Consider the following 20,492-nt stretch of genomic DNA (forward strand, 5'->3'; position numbering starts at 1 on the left):
TAGGATGATATCTGTGGAGAGATTCAGATTGCCCAGTGGTTACTGTGACAAGCTTTTACTTCACACATTTTTCATGTGCTCACTGACTGTGTGAATTGCAGGTGAAATGCTTTTGAGACTCCCATAGGGCTGAGTGCAAGTGGTTATCAGTCCATGTATGGTATGTAACCTGCCCAGGCTGTGGCCCAACCCTCACCTAATGTGCGCTAGACTTGGTTTCCACCCGCTGCAAAGGATAATTAGATACACAACTGACTGATGGATGAATTTATGTATTTGAAACAGATTGAGACAAGTGTGGAAAGACAACATTCAAACTAATCCAAGTTTTTTTTTTTTCTGTTGAGACACGATAAAGAAATTAAGCTCCCAAACCCATAATTGTAACTGAGGATGTGTTGTACAACTGATTAATTCATGTCTGGATGTGTAAAGGTTCGTCATAGATGAAATAAAATGAATGAAATGTATGGAGCAATGCCCAAAATCCACTTTTGTAGAAAAAGCTTCAGGCTCTTCCTGAGTGTAACGACTGTGTTTTAGGATCATTACCACTCATGCCTGCAGCTAATGTTGTCTGCTACCTGGGAGAGGAATGAAATCAGTCTTTTACGCAAAGGAAGAAATTGTTAGCTCTGCAAATACTGAATAAACAAAACAGGTGGTTGCTGATCTGCCCAGCATGTGATCGGCATGGATTCTTTACTTTTTTTTTTCTTTCTAAAGACTGCTGACTGGCATGTGGTGACTTTCTATACCGACGCATGCCTGCATTGTTCTCCAAAGCTCGTCAAATTCTTAAGCCTCGTGTCTTCCACCCACTGTTACAGTGTAGGATGAAATATAACGTGCCATGTAAACCCCCCACCCCACAAAAAATGAGCTTTTCACATGCCATGCTGGCAGTAGGATTTCTGATTCCGTTTTAGCACCCCATATGGTACGCCAGCTCAGCGATGTACACCACCCAGCTGCTTGTGACACATTTATTGGCAGTATCAGTGGCCGCTTTGACCAGACTGTCTGTCAGTCGCCATAAGGACTTGAAGATCTGACACTGATTAATTGGCCCAGAAGACTTGTTAGACACACAATTAAATGTACTCTATTAGACATTCACGTGTCAGTATTAACCCTTGCAAAATGATTTGTGACAGTGGCCAATCATGATATCAATATGTATTCCATGTTTCTTTATTCTCCTCAGCTAAAAATACACATAACTTCTTATTTGTATTCACTGTTTGCTGTTATTCATATTATTGCAGAATAAAAAAGATTAACAGTGGTGTGTATCTCACACAACAGCAGTTTAGTATTCTACTTCCCACTGTTGGCTTTGCTCAACTTTAAAGCCCCAGTGTGTAACTTATTTGGCTTTTTATTAGCAAAAATCAAATATTGCTTTCATAAATACGTATTTCACTGAAGTTAAATCACACCCGCATACAAATGAAAGCTTTCTCGTACCTTAGAATGAGTTGTTACAAGTCGTTACAAATACACGGTGGGTGACGCACCGAACCGAGGCTGCCATGTTGCATCGCCATTTTTTATGTTCAGTGGCAGCGTGACCGTACATAGGTAACCATAGAAACTCACTGGAGCTGTCGGCTCGGGGAGAAAGTTTTCCAGGTAGCGCCTGTTAAAACTGTCACCACTGTGTAGTGTGAGGAAGGACGGAGGCACTGACGTTGCATTCAGGTGCAGTCAGGCAGACAGCCGGATGTCATTTTACTCGACGAGAGAAAGACGGTAAAACGTGGGTCAGGTAAACAATGCCACATCACCATGACAACATATTGTCACGCCTGTATTGTTTTGCCTCGTGCTGGCAGACCACTTGTTTACATAGACGCTTGTTACATGCAGCGTCTGCCCGATTTCACGTGAATGCAACATCAAGAATACGTTCTGCAACCGCACCGCTAGATGGGGGGAATTCCTACTCATTATACCTTTTAATGTGTGTGTTTAGTTTTTTCCTGAGCAATTCGCTCAACTAGTTTGTCACCATGGCAGCAATAAATAACATGTCAACACACATTTTTAAAGCTCTTATCTATTTTGCCGATAAAGTACTTTTCAAGGCAATTTTCCACTGTATGAGACCACTGCAAAAAGCAGAGTACCTTTGAAAGATGTTTGAGGCCACACAGAGAGACCAGTGGAGTGTTGTGTTGATGCTCTGTTAGATAGACACGCCATAGTCAAAGCAAAAGCTTGTGTTGTAAGCCCCTCTGTCGCACCTTTACACCTCTCTCATCTTGACCTATTGTTGCATGGCTCTTCACTGACATGCTGTTATCCCTGCATGGATCCACACGCACAATAAGGCTCAAGGGATCGTTTTCTCTGAGATGAGATAGGCCTGCAGACCAAGACAAAGGCTTCAAACTATCCAAATTATCTCTCGTTGGGGTTCCTCAAAAGGGATCTTGGCTATCTGGGAGAATCATCTTAAATGTTTTTTCCCTGCATGTCAAAGCAAAAAAAGTCCTATTGTGCAAAATCGTCCTCATCGGCTGCAGGGTGTTGATTTTCTTTTGTTTTGTTTTTTTTGTTGTTGTCAGGGTGTAATTTTATGTTGGCACACTCTATATCTCCAAGAATGTTTCAGATATGTTTGATCTCTGTATGAACATCCAGTCTGTGCACACAAGTTGCTTATTAGAAGTGGAGGTGGAATTTTTCTTCCATCTGATTTATATCAGGTGCAAGACTGTGGATAGGTAATTTGGCTGATAGAAGCATTTTTATTACAGAGCTGCGGTTGTGGTGGAAATGATAGGTCTTGCTTTACAGAATCTGTGGACTGGAGTTTACCGCCTTTCTTTTGTCTACAGCTGATTCTGCTGGAATGTTTGTTTAGACTCATCCCCTGTGCGAGAGCTTCACCTGGAATTCGAAGCAGTGCCCGAGATGGAGACAAGCCGCGAGATACACCTGGTGAGGGATAACAAACAGACAACACAAGATTAACCACACTGTGAAGCACCCTTTAACTCTCACATGATCTGAACACAATCTCACTAAGTGAAGCAGGAAAAAGCACTCCAGTAAGTAAAAGTACAGACTTTGCCTTTAGAAACTGATGAGATTCTGTTTTCCAAAACCTAAGCTTGTAAAACAAATGATGAGTCCATTTTAAAAGCGTTAATTCAACCAGTCGCTGCGCCGACTGCTGTCGGAGCCTGATTTCTGCCCAAATGGTTGCATAAACCCATTTTAAAACTTGTGCAAAAGCATATAACTATGTTTCCAGTTGTTCCACACTAAAAAAGAATATAATTAGAGAAGCCAGATTTTATAGTTGAAGAGGATGTCAATTACAACATTATGCACTTAGGAATGAATGGAAAAGTAACAAAAACAGGATTTAGATAGGCACGAATAACTGTGGGTATTTCTTCACATTCTCAACCAGCTGTGTTTAAATTAAGATTTCTAACCAGACAGTAACCTATTCATTTTTTTTTTTCTTTTTTTAACTCTTTTTCTTTTTTGGAACCGAAAGATTCAGATACCAGGTCACTATAGATAAGTATGGCAGTTATCTGGAAGATTTCAGATATCGCAAGCAACTCAATCGTATTTTTCATGCTGCATTCAAGTGTAATTGGGCAGACGTCAGACGGACGACAGCCGCTGCACGTAACGGCATAAACAAACATCTATGTAAACAAGTGGTCCGTCAGCATGAGGCAAAACAATACACTTGACAATATGTTGCCATGGCAATGTCGTATTGTTTACCTGACCCACGTTTTACCGGCTTTCTCTCGACTTCTGTGACTAAAATGACATCTGGTTTGTTACCGACGGCCGTCTGCCCGACTGCACGTGAATGCAGCATCAGTGTAACGCTCCATTCCTCCTCACTGCGTTACCGCGGTGACTTTTCACAGACGCCACCTCGACCTGAGCCGACAGCTCCGGTGTCTCCGCTGAGTTTCCGTGGTTTCCCGTCACGCTGCCACTAAACATAAAAACATGGCGGCACGACATGTCAGCCACCACCGAGCTTACCCGCTCCATGAATGATATGAACGGCAAATTCAGAGCTTACCGGACACTTCAGTTTGTTGATGGGGGTTATTACTGATTAATGAAAAACATACTTTTGAACAAAGTAATCGATTTTCGTGAATAGATAACAGGAGAAGTTACACAATGTCCCTTTAATTTTGATGTACTGTATTCCCTGCCCTGTTGTTGTAGTGTGTAGGTTGATCACAACATTACCAACAAAGATAAGGCTCTTTAGCACACATACCAAAAACGGGTGGCGCAACATCAACCACACACAACCTGGTCTGACTGGCTGCTTTTTGCCACATTCATCCCAGAAGCGTGATGGCTGCATCCCGCCTTCTGAATTCATTAGTATGTTCAAACTTGAACTTTCTGGGAAAGCGACAGCCCTATCAAGTTGCAGCAGCTCTGAGGTTTAGCTGCTTGTTATCTCAACCACTGAATTATGTATAGTTGTGGTACAGACCCAAAAGTTATATTTTCCAAAAATGTTTCCTTCAAAAAAGAAAAAGAAAAAGAAAGTTATTATTTTACTTCCAGAATAAATTATTTTGAGTTTCATTGCGTGGGTGGTGGAGAGCGCTACAGCTTGATTGTGACTTCTACAATACACTGACAGGACAGGTGGGAAGCATTACTCAATATTCCCAGTGGATCTGTGCAGAATCTTATTATTATTATTATAAGTATTATTGAACCAATGAATACACAATACATCACAGTACAGTGGGTCTTTGTCGCACTGAACTATTTTTAAAATCTCCACTGAGAGCAGTGATGTTCTGCATCATGTCTGCAGACCTTGGTGCTGTCACATTCCTTCATTGGCTTTATATGGCAGCAGCGCTCCTGTCGGAGTCAGAGTCTGACAAAGGGCTACAGTTGTTTTCCCAGCCTTTTCTCTTTTCACACGCCAGGCCCCCCTGGCTGAGAGCAGCTGCTGAGGCATTAGAATGAAATTATGCGAATATTTGTTCTACTCGCTGCTGATATGGTCTGAACATTGATTCTGTCCATCTTTTCATCCTGTTCGACCTCTGTGTCTCATTTCCTGGGCACATGATGGGGTATCAATGTGATTCATACATGCATTCCTAACTGCTGCCGTTGCCAAAATTGAGATTCAACCAGTAAATTCTCATTAGGCCTCTGAAAAGTTGGTTCTGATGTGATAACTCTGGATTTGTCCCTCAAAAAAAAGAGAGAGAGAGAGCACCAAAGTGAATCCCATCTGTTCATCTTCTTCCAACGTTCTGTCTTTCGTTGTTGCAATTTTGGGTTATCCATGAAAAATGTTCAAACTGTTAGGCTACAAATTAGAGACATGCTGAAAATCTATTTGTTGTAGTTTTCTTGGACTCAGCTTCAGCAGGAGTCTCTTCCACCATGTCGGAGCAGACAACGATGGAGTGTTTGGCACAAGTGCAGGGAACAGAATGAGGAACTGCTCTGCTAGGGAAATCCGGTAAAGCAAAATCCTTTTATAAACAGAGATTCAAAAAGCCATCCCTGTGTAACCATGAAAGAGAACCACACATGACAAAGTTTCCAAGGACAGGATGTGTTGTCATACACATAAGATTCTCAGTCTGTGCGTGATTAATATGAGCATCATGTAATACTTTCCTGCTTCTTCAAGGACTCGTATCAAAGGTTCTGCTGTCGAAAAGTCCTGGTTTAATCTGCCATGATTCCAAGAGCATAGACACTGCATGGAAAATCCCTGAGTAAGTCACTGTAACGTCACATGAAGGATGAACTAAAGCTCCAGTCACCTGTAATATCATTTGTTCATATATTCTGCAGGATTACAGAATCAAATGAATATTAAAAACAACAAATATCTAATGAATCCCTGCTATCTAGCACACTGAAATTTTAGTTGACGATTAATTGCCTCCAAAATTATTATGATTATTGACTTAATTGTCTTTGTCTGATCATTTTATGCCACTATAACAGCATAAGCCTAAACATAGTTTATTCATACACATGCACCTTGTGAAGAAGCAGAGCCATTTATTGGCATTAAACATTGGATCATATAAATCCAAACTGCATTTCTGTTCCACAATGCTAATATCAGTAGATGCTCATCGAAATGCGGTCATCGAAGATTATAAATTAACAGTTTGTCGCTCGTGTCATTAAACCATCGCAGAAGAAGGGGGTGCAACCATTATGCAAAAATAACTGTAGTCCCCAAATATCTGTGATCAGGCAAATATATAATAATTGTAACAAGGCTAGTTCAGATGTAATGAAGACCTCACTAAGCTGAATGACAAAGCTAACATGAAGGTATCTATCTGATAAAATAGCTATCTAATTCGCCATTTGGCTAGTCTGATGTGACATTTTTAATTACTAATTCTTACTATTGAAAAATGGGAAGCTTTAAAGTTACATTTCACAAAAAAAGGCATGGTATACCTCTAATTACAAAGTATAACATTGAAAGCCTGATGTTAATCTCCAACCGAAACAAGTCAAGTCAGTTCCTTCTATAGAGCCTGAAATTATAAATGAAGACTGAATATAAACAAAGACAGGCCAACATTTTCCAAGGTTTTGGACTTAGTATAAAATGTTTGGCCTAAAAAAGAAAAGAAAAATACTTGTGGTTTTATTTAGCGATGCTACAAGTGACTTTCTGTTCAATTTTCTGTCTGCATATAGCTGACTATGATTTAGTAACTTGCTGCTGAGAAGGTAACATTCAAATGAACTAGTTTAAACCAGCCAAGAGTTTCTGCAGAGCTTGGCTGAATTTGTTGTAAAGTGAAAATTCAACTTTGCCTCCAGAGGCATTTTGAACAAATCATATTAGAGTCAGTCAGATGTTAGAAAACTTGTATGTGCTCTGAGCATTGGTCCCAGGCATCCAGTGTCTGTGAGGTGCTAAATCTTGCTGAGGTCTGGAAAGTATTCTGGCCCCCATTAAAAATCAGTGCAGCCTGATTCCTCAGCAAATTTGTGAAATTGATTTGGTGTGTTGCAGGCAGCCGCAGACTGTGCCGAGCCAGTCCACAAATTGCCTGCGCTGTATGAAAAAAGTGTGTAAAAGCCCGCGAGGTGTAGAGAGGGAGGAGAGAAAATAAACAGGAATGGTGTATTGACATCTAGTGTGAATGTGATGCTTCATGAGACATCTGAAAGAGGACTTAACAGCATTTTAATACAATCCTGCAGAGTGTTTAGCACGACCGCAACTTAAGCTTTCCACTCCCTTTCCACATGGAATTACTTAAAGGCCCTTGCTTGAAACAACGTTGTCAACAAATCTCTGTTTGATTTTCAAGAGTAATTGGCCATATTGGCTTTTTCAATAAATGATGAATTGATTGGAAGATTGTGGCTTCACCTTACTCGCCGCTTTGTATGCTTCAAGTTTCAGGAAAAGAGACTGAGGTCAAGGAGTGCTGTGTTAGCTCAAGAATGCTAATAGGTCATAATCATCTCTGTATTTTCAGACAAATCTGATGAAAAAGGCCACTGCGCTGGCTGAACCCTGATTTTCTGATTTGGTTTGTGCTTTCCCCAGACTTGGCAGCCCATGACAACTAGAGAACTGTAATAAGAATGATCTGACATGAGTATAAATACTTTCCATGGGTAATTGACCCTTTTCCTGGACACACGCACTCCAAGATCAAAAGGGTATATCCTCTAGACTCCAAGAGCCACTGATTAAACACATTTCAGAAGTATTTCCCTTCCATTTCCAGGGCAGATCTGGCAAAGACATACAAGATGTGTTTCATTAAGTTGTATCATGAAATACACTTCACTTGTGTGGATGCATGTGTGTGTGTTGCTCATGCCCGTCTATGTATATCCTGTACATTTTTAGCCGGTAAGGGGAAGTGATGACGCGTGTTGCCAGCCAAGTCTCAGTGTTTCTCAAGAAAGACAAATGACATTGTTCCAGGAGCAGATACCAGCTTTGCTGCCAAATCCCTGCCGGCTGGACTGAAATTTCAGCCATGTAAAGAGAGCAGGAGTGGAGCAGGGCCTGACAAAAGATGACATTGGCTTGTAAGTTTTAGGCGATGACGCTCAGGGGGATTCCATTATGTGGCTGTCACACAGCATTAGGCGAGACAGCAAACACTTTCATGTGTGGATTACCATTTACCCATTGGAGATAATAGATATTTGCCTTAGCTAATCCATTCCTCTATTGATTTTTTTCCCCTTTAATAACTTCTTGCAAGCAAGCAAATTTTAATAAGTGCAAGAATGCTGACATGTAAGAAGCTGGAACAAAGGGTCGTGTTTGACACAGATAAGCTGCTTAATGTAGTTTTCCATACAAACAAGAGATATAAACATCGTTTATTTCAAACAAATGTAAACATACAATGTGATTCTATTTTAGAAAACCCAGTTCTTAATCTTAAGATTCACACGACTAGGTCTCTCAGACAGAGGAGATAAGGGCATGTTTATAGTTTTGTTTTTTTCCTATAGTTCTTGTACCGTACCAGTTAATATTTACAAAAACAAAGACGTGTTAATGGATAAGTCTGCTGGTCCATATTTTCAGTTTCACTGAAAAGGTCAAAACCAAGGATCGAATGAAACTGTGAACAAATGAGGCCTGTGTATCCAAATGCTTCTGGAACTTACTGCTAGTTCAAAAAACTATTATAAACACATAAATGAAGCAGACTGTGACATGTCCCTTCATCACCATGAACACAACCTTTTTACACAGATTATCTCAGTCAACCCCACAGTCACAGGCCTGAGGTCACAAATAATCACTAAAGCAACAAAAGTGTCATGTTTGAAAAACATTTGCTAAACAGTGTCCCTCCATTTTTTTTTTCTTCTAATATTTGGCTCTTAAGTATTAAAATTTATGTCTGTGACCTGTTTCTAAAGATTTACATCTTCATTCAGAGCTAGTGAGCTGGAGGTTGACTGCCACAGACACTTAAAGGGATAATTCACCAATTGTCACCTCACCGTCATGCCAAGGAAGGGTTTAAATAACTTTCAGAGTTATCAAAACTCCTTTGGAGTTCCAGGGGGGGTCCGGCTGGTAACGGGTTTTCATAATGACAGTGGATTGTGCTCACTTTTTTTTTAAGTATGTTTTTTGGTGCTTTTCTGCCTTTAATGGACAGGAGAGTCGAAAGAGAGACAGGAAATGAGAGGCAGAAAGGGGGGGTAATGACACGCAGGATAGGACTGCTTGGCGCGGGATTCGAACCGGGATTGCCTGCAATGAGGACTATAGCCTCAACACACATGGGGCGGGTCCTCTACCAACTACCAACTGAGCTAAACACCGCCCCAGATAGAGCTAACTTTTGAATCATCCAAAACACACACTATGAAACATCCAGATACCTCCATACTGCTCATCCGTACTGGGCCAAGTGTCCTGAAGCCGCCACATGAAAAAGTTGTTTGGAAAAAATTAATTTGATCTCTGTTTTTAGACTTTTTGTAGCAGTAGCTCCCAGTGGCTGCGCGAGATTTGCTGCGAGAAGTTCTTCCTTGTTTACATCATACATCCAATGGTTTACAACGATGAATGAACATCTCGCAGCAAATCTGGCCCATGTGCACAAACATCAACAGAGAACAATTCAAAAGCACAATCCACCGCCATCATATGATAATCTGTTGCCAGCCAGAACCCCCCCCCCCCCCCAACAAGCTGGAAATTATAAAGAATACATGTGGATGAATATGCATAAAGTGCATTGCTGATTTTGTTGGATTTGTTGACTTCAAGAAAAATATTGAATATCATCAGTTTAACACTTAAATTTATTACAGAAAAATCTTTTTTTTTTCATAGAATCAAATTTCTTCATTTCTAACACATATCATCAGTAGCGTTACACACATTATGAGAATGACACATGAAAACGGAAATGAATCTATCACAGTCGACTGTACCATGAGGGGATCAAACAGCACCTTTTTAATATCCCAATAAATGCACAATTCTGAACAATGAAGAAGCTCAAACATAAAAAGAAAATGTAACTTTAACAGAAATAATGAAGATTTCACATTTGCATTTGCTAAGAAAGTCTTTTTGCTGCCACAGACTCTTCTTCCTGGGCCCACAGCACATCACGACATAGCCCATTGGTCCTAGACACAAATAATTACAGCACTAATTACAATGTCTGTGTTGATAGCAGGACCTTCAGCTGTTTACCGTCTGGGGACCCTTCGTCCTCGGCTTTGGCACAGGTGAAGGCTCTCGTTCCTCAGCAGCTGTGGGAAGCTGCAGGGGTTTGTTTCCCGTCTGAGCTTCAGGCTCAGAAACACTCTGGTAGCAGGCTCTCTCTGAGGCCTTGGGGCTCGGGGACGGAGAGTCCTCACCTGGGTGCATGGTCTCGTACACTGGGCCGGTGGAGTCCGGCTCCCTCTTGGTCAGAGAAAGCATTCTGAGTTCCCCTTTCTCCTTGACTCTCAGCTTGGATTTGTGTCGTCTCAGGCAGCAACATAGCACAATGATAACGATGAGCATAAGAAGAATCACACTTACTCCTCCTGCTGCCGCTGCCACCACGACTTTGCGTGTCAAACAAACCAAGGGTGGCGGCGGCGGTGACGGTGGCGGACTTTGACAGGCTGGACTGACGGTCTCGCTACTCTCCGTGCTGGCTTTGTTTGCTGCGGAGCATGTGAAGCTCCTCTTTCCTTTCAACTGCACCAGCGAAATGCTCAGTGTTTGTTTTGTTTCGCTGGTTAATGTCTTTCCATCAAGAGTCCACGAGAACACCAGACCCTGAGGTTTGGCCACGTTGCAGGTTAGATGAACGGCTTTAGTCTTGAAGTCACAGACGTAAGTGAGTTGAGGTTTCTGTACCTTCTCGATCACACACAGGCGCCCGCTCCATGTTTTAGATGAAGTACTGTTTGAGTGCAGCACCTCTGCCTGGTAAGCCCCTGAACTCTTGAATTGTAGGTTCCTCAACAGGAGAGCTCCAGATGTAGAAACGTCCTCTGTCTTTCCAATAGTCACTTTGCCTTGCTGTCTGAGAAAAATCAGTGTGTCGTTGTGTTTCCATTTTAGCACATGTGTGTTTGTCAGCCCTTCATAGAGGAAAGGCAGGTTCAGGTTCTGTCCAACTGCACCGTAGTGGTCGCAGGTGTCCTTGTTTGCTGCCGAGAGCAGGTGGATGAATCCCGACAGAATAATGACTCCAAGTGATGCAGCTAAACATGCCATGATTTACAGAGTAGAAACTTCCTGAATTTTTGTCAAATAGTTCAGAAATAATCACACAACCGTTTCACTATCCGTCAGTCCAGTCTATTCAATCCGCGGTTAAGAGAGAGACCAGAATATAAGTGGCACGTTAATAACAAAGTTCAAGGCATTTAAGAGAAGCGAGTCACCAGTAGGAAGGAAACTATTTCCCAACAGTCTACTTTCAGTTCTCTGAATATAACATAAAGTTTTGTCATAGTCATGTGGAAACTAACATTTTCCTCCCCCGTGACAGGACTAATATAGAAACATGCATCTTTTGCACGTAAATCGTTGCAATTATTTCAAGCATGACAAAACAAAATTGAGGTTTAAGTGTTTCTAAGAACAACCACATGAAATGTCTTTAACTTCTGTTTTTAAAGATGTCAGAATGCAATGAGCCAGAAATAAGTTGAGCCAGGTTATTGTGAAAAGTGTCTGGTTTGCTAATATTGTACCGCTTCAAATGTCTTAGTTTCAAAATACAAAAATCACAGAAAGTGACAGTTTAAATTACGACAATGACAAAAATCTGAATTTATTTTTTTCAGAATTATTCAAATATAATTATTCATACATTCATGATTTTGGGTTATATTAGACATTTTAAATACTCCGTTGCAGTTGAAATTTCTCCTAAGGATCAATTTGATCTCATCTAGCTAATCAAAGACCATAATTTATATTTTGTTTTAGTAATTGGAATCCTAGAAGTAACTTGTCAATAATGATATTAAATTGTTATAGTGGGGTAATGGACTAAAAAGTCCAATATATCCTACTAAAATCAGTCTTGATGGTGCTCTGTCCACTGGCGTGGCTGTCATAGAGTCACATAGAGTCCAAGGCCAGACGCTGCTGGTGCATGTCACACAAAATACTGCCTGCCAGTCAAACTGTCTACCCCTGGCACAGTGCTAGATGTCCATCTGTTGACTCATATGAGGGCCAGTACCTGAAACCCATGCACCTCAAACAGCAACTGATACTTATGAAAGTTATGGTGCTACATTTAGATAGAGAGTCAAAACACAGTTATCACCACTGAAATATCACCACTGAGAATTACACTACTGGGAATTACTTCACACAAACAAGCTCAAGCAAGCGGATAGCGTGATACCTGCCCTGGGTGAAATGAAGCCAAAGTGCCTTCATTTCACGAAAACAGAGTTGTTTTCGAGGCAAATGCAGAAACTGCTTGCCGAAAAACTGCCCCTGAAGGCAACGCACATCAGCAGTTTTGCATGAATTTACCTCAAAAACAACTCTGTCTCGTAACGTTCTGCTATTATCTCATAGCGTGGTGAATGTGCAGGTCACAACTTGTCCACCAGAGCGTTTTGGTGTTGTTGGATTGTGTATTTGATGTGTTTGATGAGGGAAACCAAGAAATCCCATTAGCCTCCGTAGCGTAGCTCTGAGTAGGTTGCGGCTCTGCTCCGCTGTTCTAAAAAATAGCTTGCACCGACAAATAAAGGTAACAAACCTACTGCTATGACTATAGGGATTATGGCAATGGGCCAATTTGCCCAAATGTTGAACTATCCCTTTAAGGAGGCAACTGTTCGTTATCTAATGGTATTTAATGCAGCTTTGATCCATAAAATGTTACACGACCCATGTTTTCTGTGTTACTTTAGCCTTTGCTTATCTGAAATCTCAGCTTAACATCAAACTGCTGAGGTGAACATCTCAGACCTCTCACAAATAAATATAAGTTTGACAGACACAACATGAATAACCCAGGCTGCGTGATGTGTGTTCTGCAAACAGAGTGCACCCAGTCGTACAAGACAATGTCTGTATATTAAGTTAGGCTCCGATATAATATGAAAGAAGTTCCAAGATTTATTATCAGTCATATATTTCCCCATTGGCCTTTCCATTATTTATCCTGGTTATTGGTTTTTGTCTGTCAAAGAATACAAATTACTTTTATTTGTCGAGTCCAAATTGGTTTAGTCACGGCTGCATTTCCTGATAAAGCGTCTGAATAATGAGAGACCACCGCCTCATGTGAATATCTGTTGCAAATGCCTTTGTTTTGGTGGCTTCAGTTGAGCAGCTGTAGAGTATGTGTATTTTCTCATTAGAGACGGTGGCTATGCTGTCAATTAAAACTATAATTGAATAATTTCCTTTGAAGAAGGTTGCACAACAGCCCCTTACATTTTAGGCACAATCAGAGACCCCAGCCAACTCTGCTTGTATTCTGACCTCATTCAGATCGGTGGTTTAAATCCAAAAAGTTTCCAAGTGACAAATAGCTTCAGCTTATTTCATCTTCCTCAAGTTTTTAATTTAATGGATTTGAAACTGAGTTGGCAGGTTTTCATGTTATTAAATAAATAATTTGCTTTTGCACTTACTCCAAACATCATAATCAAGTAAATCTTTCTGTAAATCCCCCCACAGCATTCCCAGTCAGCCACTCATTGTTCACTTAGCATCATTCCAATAATTCACGACTCTAACTTTGCTGTCTCGAGCTACAATAGAATCATTTTGCTGCCTGAGACTGTAATTTCATGCAATTAGCAGTGATTCACAATCTTTGTGTGACTCTCGACACCTTCCAAGTTACCCAGAGCAAGAGAAGAACACCTGTTTCTTTTAGTTTCACCGTCATTACACGTTTTCCTCCCCTGGGGGAACGCATTGATGTAAAATGTTAACTATTCAGAGTGGGGGCGTACTGAGAGCTGAACGCAATGAATTCCTTGTTACAAATGTTGTAAGGATTATATCCTCGAGAATTTTCCCTGCCAGCTCAAATAAGTTCATGTGTGTGCATGTGTGTGTGAGTGCTGAGTTGATAAGCAGCAGGTTCACAGATACAGTACAAGCTGAGGAAGAGGTGAGCAGACATATACTGTAGTGCGCTTGTGTTTTATATCATAGCTGACATGAGCCAAAGAAGAGTCTGCAATACCAGAGCAATCTCACAGTACCTGGCAACGGAAACGTACACCCAAATGCAACAAATGTTGTCAACCGAGTTTCAGTTCCAACTTTTTTTTATAGATATATTCTGGGTTTCAGCACCCAATGCAGTTGTGTCAGCACTGCCGGCAAAAGATTCACACAACGAGTGATAAAAACTTTTATCTGTTTTTTTGTTTTTTTTTGTAGAATAGGATTCTATTGATTCCATTGGGTTCCTATTGGTTGCATACCTGAGAATCTCTCCAAAACAAACAAACCTGTTTTGCTTCACTCATCTTTATTGATTATAGATCACTTCTCCAAAATGGTTTGGATATACATGTACATTAAGTCTTCTGCAAAACTGCTTTCGTCTCATACCCGCATGCCGAGCCAGAGCTTTTGACATCAATAATGAACTTCCATCAACTTCGGGCTATTTACTCTCACATCTGATAAACCATGTAGGATTTGTATCCATGTTCATACAGAGTACCACCCCACCCCTCCTACCCAGTGCCAAAGGTAAAAAGTCCAACACTGATCATCTAATATCTATGTGAACATCCGCAAACACCCTCAAAGTTTAAAGTCAGCACTTTAACCTCATAGAAAGTGTTTCATTTCAAATCCAGTGCAGCGCTGGAGGAGAGCCAGAGCAATGAAAAACATATCACTGTCCTAATACTTACAGCCTCCACATAATGAAGATAAATCCTAGACGTATTATTTGGGGACACTCATGGCACTGTTCCAACCAGAGTCTGCATCCTGTTAACCTACGATATTTTTTTTCCCCCAGTCCACTGAAACTGGTGTTTATACTCGTAGCTACTCTATAAAAGTCCATTTTAAATTATCCATTGCAGATATAAGAGATAATAAGGCTTCTTTAGTGACATGATTTGCTCATTTGTGCCTTTTTTTTGTTTTTTTTACTGTGCAATATACAACGCTACAACAGGTCACATCTGTGATCACTTCCATCTGGTACAATGATAGAAGAAAACAACCATCCTCACTCCGTTCACTTCTGCTCTGGTCGTGCACGCTCTTTCGTGTCCTTGTGTCATCTGCAGTATTTCCTCACACTAGACAGATGTCAAGACTTGAAGAAGAGGAACTGAGTCGCAATGGAGACAAACAAACTGGTGTCTGATGAAACAGTGTCTTACGTCAAGGCAAGATTTTCTAGTAATAGTGTTCCACTACTCAACAAAAAACGGCTCAAGTTATTCTCTGATTACTGGAAGCAAATATTATTAGTGATCTTGGAAAGCTTAGAATTGATCCAGTTATCTTTGATGATTATCTTCAGCCTTTGTAACATGTTTACTTTTCAGTCATTGCCAAGGACAAAGAAATCCTCTCAATCAGTATCATTTCATACAACAGTACCCTGAGTGCCTGTCAAATCTAACACAAGCATTTTTATTATCCCTTTATAACCATTTTGATCCCCTTCTGTAATATGCCCTTTTAATTGGCTACAAAGTAAGATCTGAATAGACTGGGCATGGGTTAATTGGCCTCAGTTCCTAGTCCCTCAAGCTCTAAGGTGGGGAGCCCGTCTGCCTAGCTGATGTTTAATTCAGGGGCCCAGATGGAGGCGTAACAGCCTGGCTGTGAGACCCTTGACTCACACTTTGGCTTTGGATGGCCTCGAGGGATGAGGGGGTTTTGGTGCCCCCCCCTGCTCCAAAATCAACGTAATCTCAGGGACAGTGACAACAGTCCGAGCCAAGAGCTGGTTCTTTGAACTGGGGCGACACACAGGCTTTCTGTGGGCCGTCGTCACATCTGACATTTATAATGGACCAGAATCAATTCATTACAATAGATCTGTCGCGATCAGAGGATAAAAATAAATAAATCCACAGGGATCCTTTGTGTAATGTTAATGAACTTTGACATGCAAATTTGTGCGGTTATCTTTCAACCCCTCTAGTGCTGACATCTGGAGCATCTGAGGACCAGAGGGTTGGAAAGACAGAAGCCATACATCATGTGCGTCACTCCAGCCATTTTTAATCTGAGGAGAATAAACTGGTCTTTTTAATTAAATGTGGTTCTCCATCGTATAGTCTGATTAGCAACCATGCTAACAAACTAGCTTGGCGGAAGTGTATCTGGCTGGTGCTCACATGTTACCAGCTGGGTAACTCGCTAAAGCAATATGGCCCACAAGTGGTGTCACCAAGCTTCCAGCACCTACTTCAGGGTGACACGCATAAGGTACAAGGCGGGTGGTTTGATCTCCAGATCACTGAGTGACTCCAATTATTTATACATTTTTTTAATGCATCACCTTTGCGTGTAACCTCACCACACAACAGGCCAGTACTTTTTCTGGCCTAGTACTGTATGTTCTCTACAGCTCCTCCAGACCTAAAGCAAGTCCTCTAAATGTGCACATGATGCACATGGGTCTAAGCTTTTGAGGAGCTTTTGAAAGCATTAATTAAGAGGCTACAGGTCCAACAGGTCACAAGTTAACTGACATGCGTATGTACATTTACATAATTAATCTTATTCACCATTCAGTGCCAAAAGTAATCTCATCAGCCTACAGCGTGTGCCCACAATAATCATATTAGCCCCTTCATTTACGTAATACTGTATAATCCCTTGCACAACTCTCCCATGTATAATGTTTTATTTTAGTGCTTTAGACAAGAACGTTTATTTCTAGATTCTAGAAATATGTCAGTTACCAAGACTACATGAATGACTGTACTTCCTGTTTGTTTGAAAACTCTGAACCTAGAGATCCCTGTATGTAAAAGACTGTGCTGCTTTTCTCAGTCTGAGCCATTTGAAAGGCATCTTTTGCTGTTGTGGCTGTCACCATGTTGTTAAGAACTTGGGTCAGCCTTGTTTGAGGAAGTGTACACACAAATTTCAGAATGCTGTTGCGTTTCTGATTGTGAATGGGTGCTCATATTTTCCACAACAGAGGAACAGGGATACAATTTGTCAGACTTTCAACTCAAGAGAGAAACCTTTGCACATGTACATCATTTTAATGTCCAGTCGTATCCTGTGCAACTCCTTTCTACTTCCCTCACTCTCCTCTGCATTAAGGCATGTTTGAATGGTTTCGCAGATCACAGTCCCTGAAAGTTAAAGTCACTCCCACTACTTCCCCAAAATGGTTGTAGAGACAAAAGCCAGACCTTTTCTTTTGACAGGGTTCAAGAGATCACAGTTTATATTTCCTCTTGCATTACATGGGTCTCTAAATTGTCTGGTTTTGGTGGTGCTGGTGGTAAGGAAGGGGGGACGAATTGCACTTCAAACATAATATGGGCTGGGGCTTATCATTGTTGACTGCTCTGGTGCCGCCACTGCGGAGGAAGCCGCTTATATCATCTTTGTTTTGCTCAGTCCCAGCTGTTTTTGCTCACCGGGTTGACCAGCTATCTGCTGATGCTGAGGATCTTTGATGTGCGCAAGGCGGCACTGCATAGACAGGAATCGCTCTGGCACAGATGACCCCAAAACCTACCTCCCTATAGCCTGGGGAACTGGGGTTCAAGTTTAAACAACACAAATGAATTGTTTTTGTTCCCCTTTTCCTTTTTTTTTTATGTCCACAGGGCATCTGTTCTCCGTTGTCTTCCCATACTAGCCAATGAAATCTGAGGAGGATTTTTGAGTGAGATGTTTTGTGGCTGACCATAAGCTCTGGACACGGACACGTCCCCATTAAGTTATTGTAGCTGTGTATAGCAAGGTCGAATACGAAAAGTCACATCCGTGCCTGTTTTATCAATGCAAGATTTTAAGGGTTCAAAGCCAACTCTAGAAATTGTGTTAAAGCAAAGTTTTTTAAACAGCTGGACAGAATGAACAAACACTTGTTTTCTGAGATTTCACCACAAGATTATGTCATTTGTACTTGCCTGACGGTTATGCTGTGGTCTGCATGTTGCTTTTATGACTAATGAACAGTTAATCCTCAACAGATGAAGCATCCCATTTGTTCCAGGGCCTTTCCTTTTTCTTTTCCGTGTGAACCTGAATATCATTACAAAGAAACCTTTGCTCTGTGATTGTGATGTTTGATTCCTTCATCTATCCTCATTGTCTTCCTCTGCCTTTTTTCTGACTAGCGTAATTTCATTAAACCCATTTAAAGCCCTTTGTTCCCCCCAAAAAATTGCTTTAGTTGAGAGCTGATCATTGAAGAGCCTGGGGCTAGAGCAGACTTGCTGAGAAATCCTATCAAAAAAATTCACTGTGGTTCTTTACACAGTTTATACCAGCATGTTTAAGTTTGGAAACATGATATCATTTGTTGATATTTCAGTAAACAGCGAATGTTCAGGTCTCAGTGCTCTTCAAAATGGAACGGTAATTAAAAGCTGTAGTGATTTAGGGCTCAAGTGTACACACAGTAAAACCTTATTTCTAGGTGACTCATTGTTTGTGGGAATCTTTTTCTTTCTTTTACTGTCCTTGTGACTCTCCCTTTGTTTTTACGCTGAGCTAACAGGTGATGGTGATGGTGAGCAGGCCAGTGTGCTGCCTCGTTAGTGAAGACGGTGAAATGACTTGCACCTGGTGGCTTCAACAGCTGTCCACTAATTACTAGTTGAGTTCAGTTTGCTGACGTCTTCTCTTTTGTGTGGGATTCTGAGGTAAGACTGGTGTGGTGTCCTCTCTGAAATACTTAGGCCTAGTCCACACGTACTATTTTACTGTATGTTTTCCTCCATTTAACTCTTTCGCGATCACACTAATTCCTCAGCACATCCGCTCAGGACCACATGTTTTTGGCTATTTGTTTACCTTTTTCTCACGTCGAACCGAACTCTGTACATCACCTAGAAACAAACGGTTTTCACGTGATTGAAGAGTGACTTTCCAACGTGCTCCTCGAAAAAACGGCGAGTTTTTCCGCCGTTTCGTTCGTGAGTACGAAGTAGAAGAAGAGAGCTGGGTTTCTCCAAAAACGGAGCTCCCGCTCTAGTTTCAGAGAAAAACGCACTTTTGTGTCAAGTGGCAATCTGCTCATTTTACCGGTACTCTGCAGTGTGGCATGTCTCCCAAATCATTTCTACGGCTAAATAAATATTTGTAGGCATATCTGGGGGGTGTGGCAGCGTGGAGAGCAGCGGTGCAGCGGTGTGGGTCTCTGGCCGCAGTGCAGCAGCTCCGGGACACTGCTGTGTGACTGGCCGGCGATGAGTGCTCTGGGGCGGGGGTGGCCGGTCACAGCACCCGCTGCAGAGCGCCCGCTCTGCTGCACAGCGCCGTGAAAACAGCCGTGATAACGGGCTTTCAGATCCGAGTCTCCAAACCAGAAACGTTTGTAACAGCACCGGTAAAAGTCGCCACATTTGTCGTCGGTCGCTTTTGTCAAAAGAGGGTTTGGAAAGTCGCCAGATTCAGCGAGAAAGTCGCAACACTGTAGCCGACAGCCGCACAGCGCTGCACGCAGCAGCTCACTCCCCCGGTCTAGCCCCCTGTGCAACCAAAATTTCAATTTTCCTTCTCCACACAAAAAAACCCTTGCTTTTCGAAAACTGAGTTTTTGAAAATATCCATTTTTAAGGACCAAAAACGCTGTTTAGGTGTGGATGATAGACCCAAACACACAAAAAGGTAGTGGTTTCAACCATTTGAGTTGTGTGGACATGGCCTAAATTTCAAGATTTTGGGGGGCCTTAAAGTTTGGAAATTGGCCCATTGCCATAATCCCTATAGTCAAAGCAGTGTAGTTTGTTACCTTTAATTGTCGGTGCTAGCTATTTTTAGAACGGCGGAGCAGAGCTGCAGAGCTACGCTACGGAGGCTCATGGGATTTCTTGGTTTCCCTCATCAAACTGTGACCTGCACATTCACCACGCTATGAGATAATAACGGAACATTACAAGACGGAGTTGTTTTAGAGGTAAATTCATGCAAAACAGCTGATCCGTGTTTCTGTCGAGGGCAGTTTTTCGGCAAGCTGGATTTGCCTCGACAACAACTCCGTCTCAAAACCAAGAAATCCCATTATAGCCTCCGTAGTGTAGTTTGACTCCATTGTCCATAAACCTGTTATGAGAAACACCTAACAAAAGCTGTACACATCAGCAGTCTAAACCCCTAACCCTGTCCCAAAGCCTAAAATTATCAGATCTATGTCATTGTCTTTGATGAGCAAATTTAAAGTTTATCTCATAATTGCTGAACTTGGAAGGCTAAGTCATGAATCAGTGTGACTGTAGCCTACAGTGTAGTAAAAACAATAGAAGACTCCAAATTGTGCAGAATTGAAAATATTTATTGAAGCTTCAGGCAGACACAA

The 20,492-nt window shown here is 41.5% G+C and overlaps 1 protein-coding gene across 1 annotated transcript; it reads right to left on the reverse strand.

Moving 5' to 3' along the window:
• Positions 1–9,780: 9,780 nt before the first annotated feature.
• Positions 9,781–11,348, reverse strand: LOC146985625 (T-cell surface antigen CD2-like). The gene has a single exon (XM_085778712.1). The coding sequence runs from the start codon at positions 11,240–11,242 to the stop codon at positions 10,211–10,213; it is 1,032 nt and encodes a 343-aa protein (XP_085634838.1). The 5' UTR covers positions 11,243–11,348; the 3' UTR covers positions 9,781–10,210.
• Between the last annotated feature and the right edge of the window lie 9,144 nt (positions 11,349–20,492).

Source organism: Trachurus japonicus, chromosome 6 (assembly GCF_045865225.1).
Source record: "Trachurus japonicus isolate A0001 chromosome 6, Traja_1.0".
NCBI classification, from domain to species: Eukaryota; Metazoa; Chordata; class Actinopteri; order Carangiformes; family Carangidae; genus Trachurus; species Trachurus japonicus.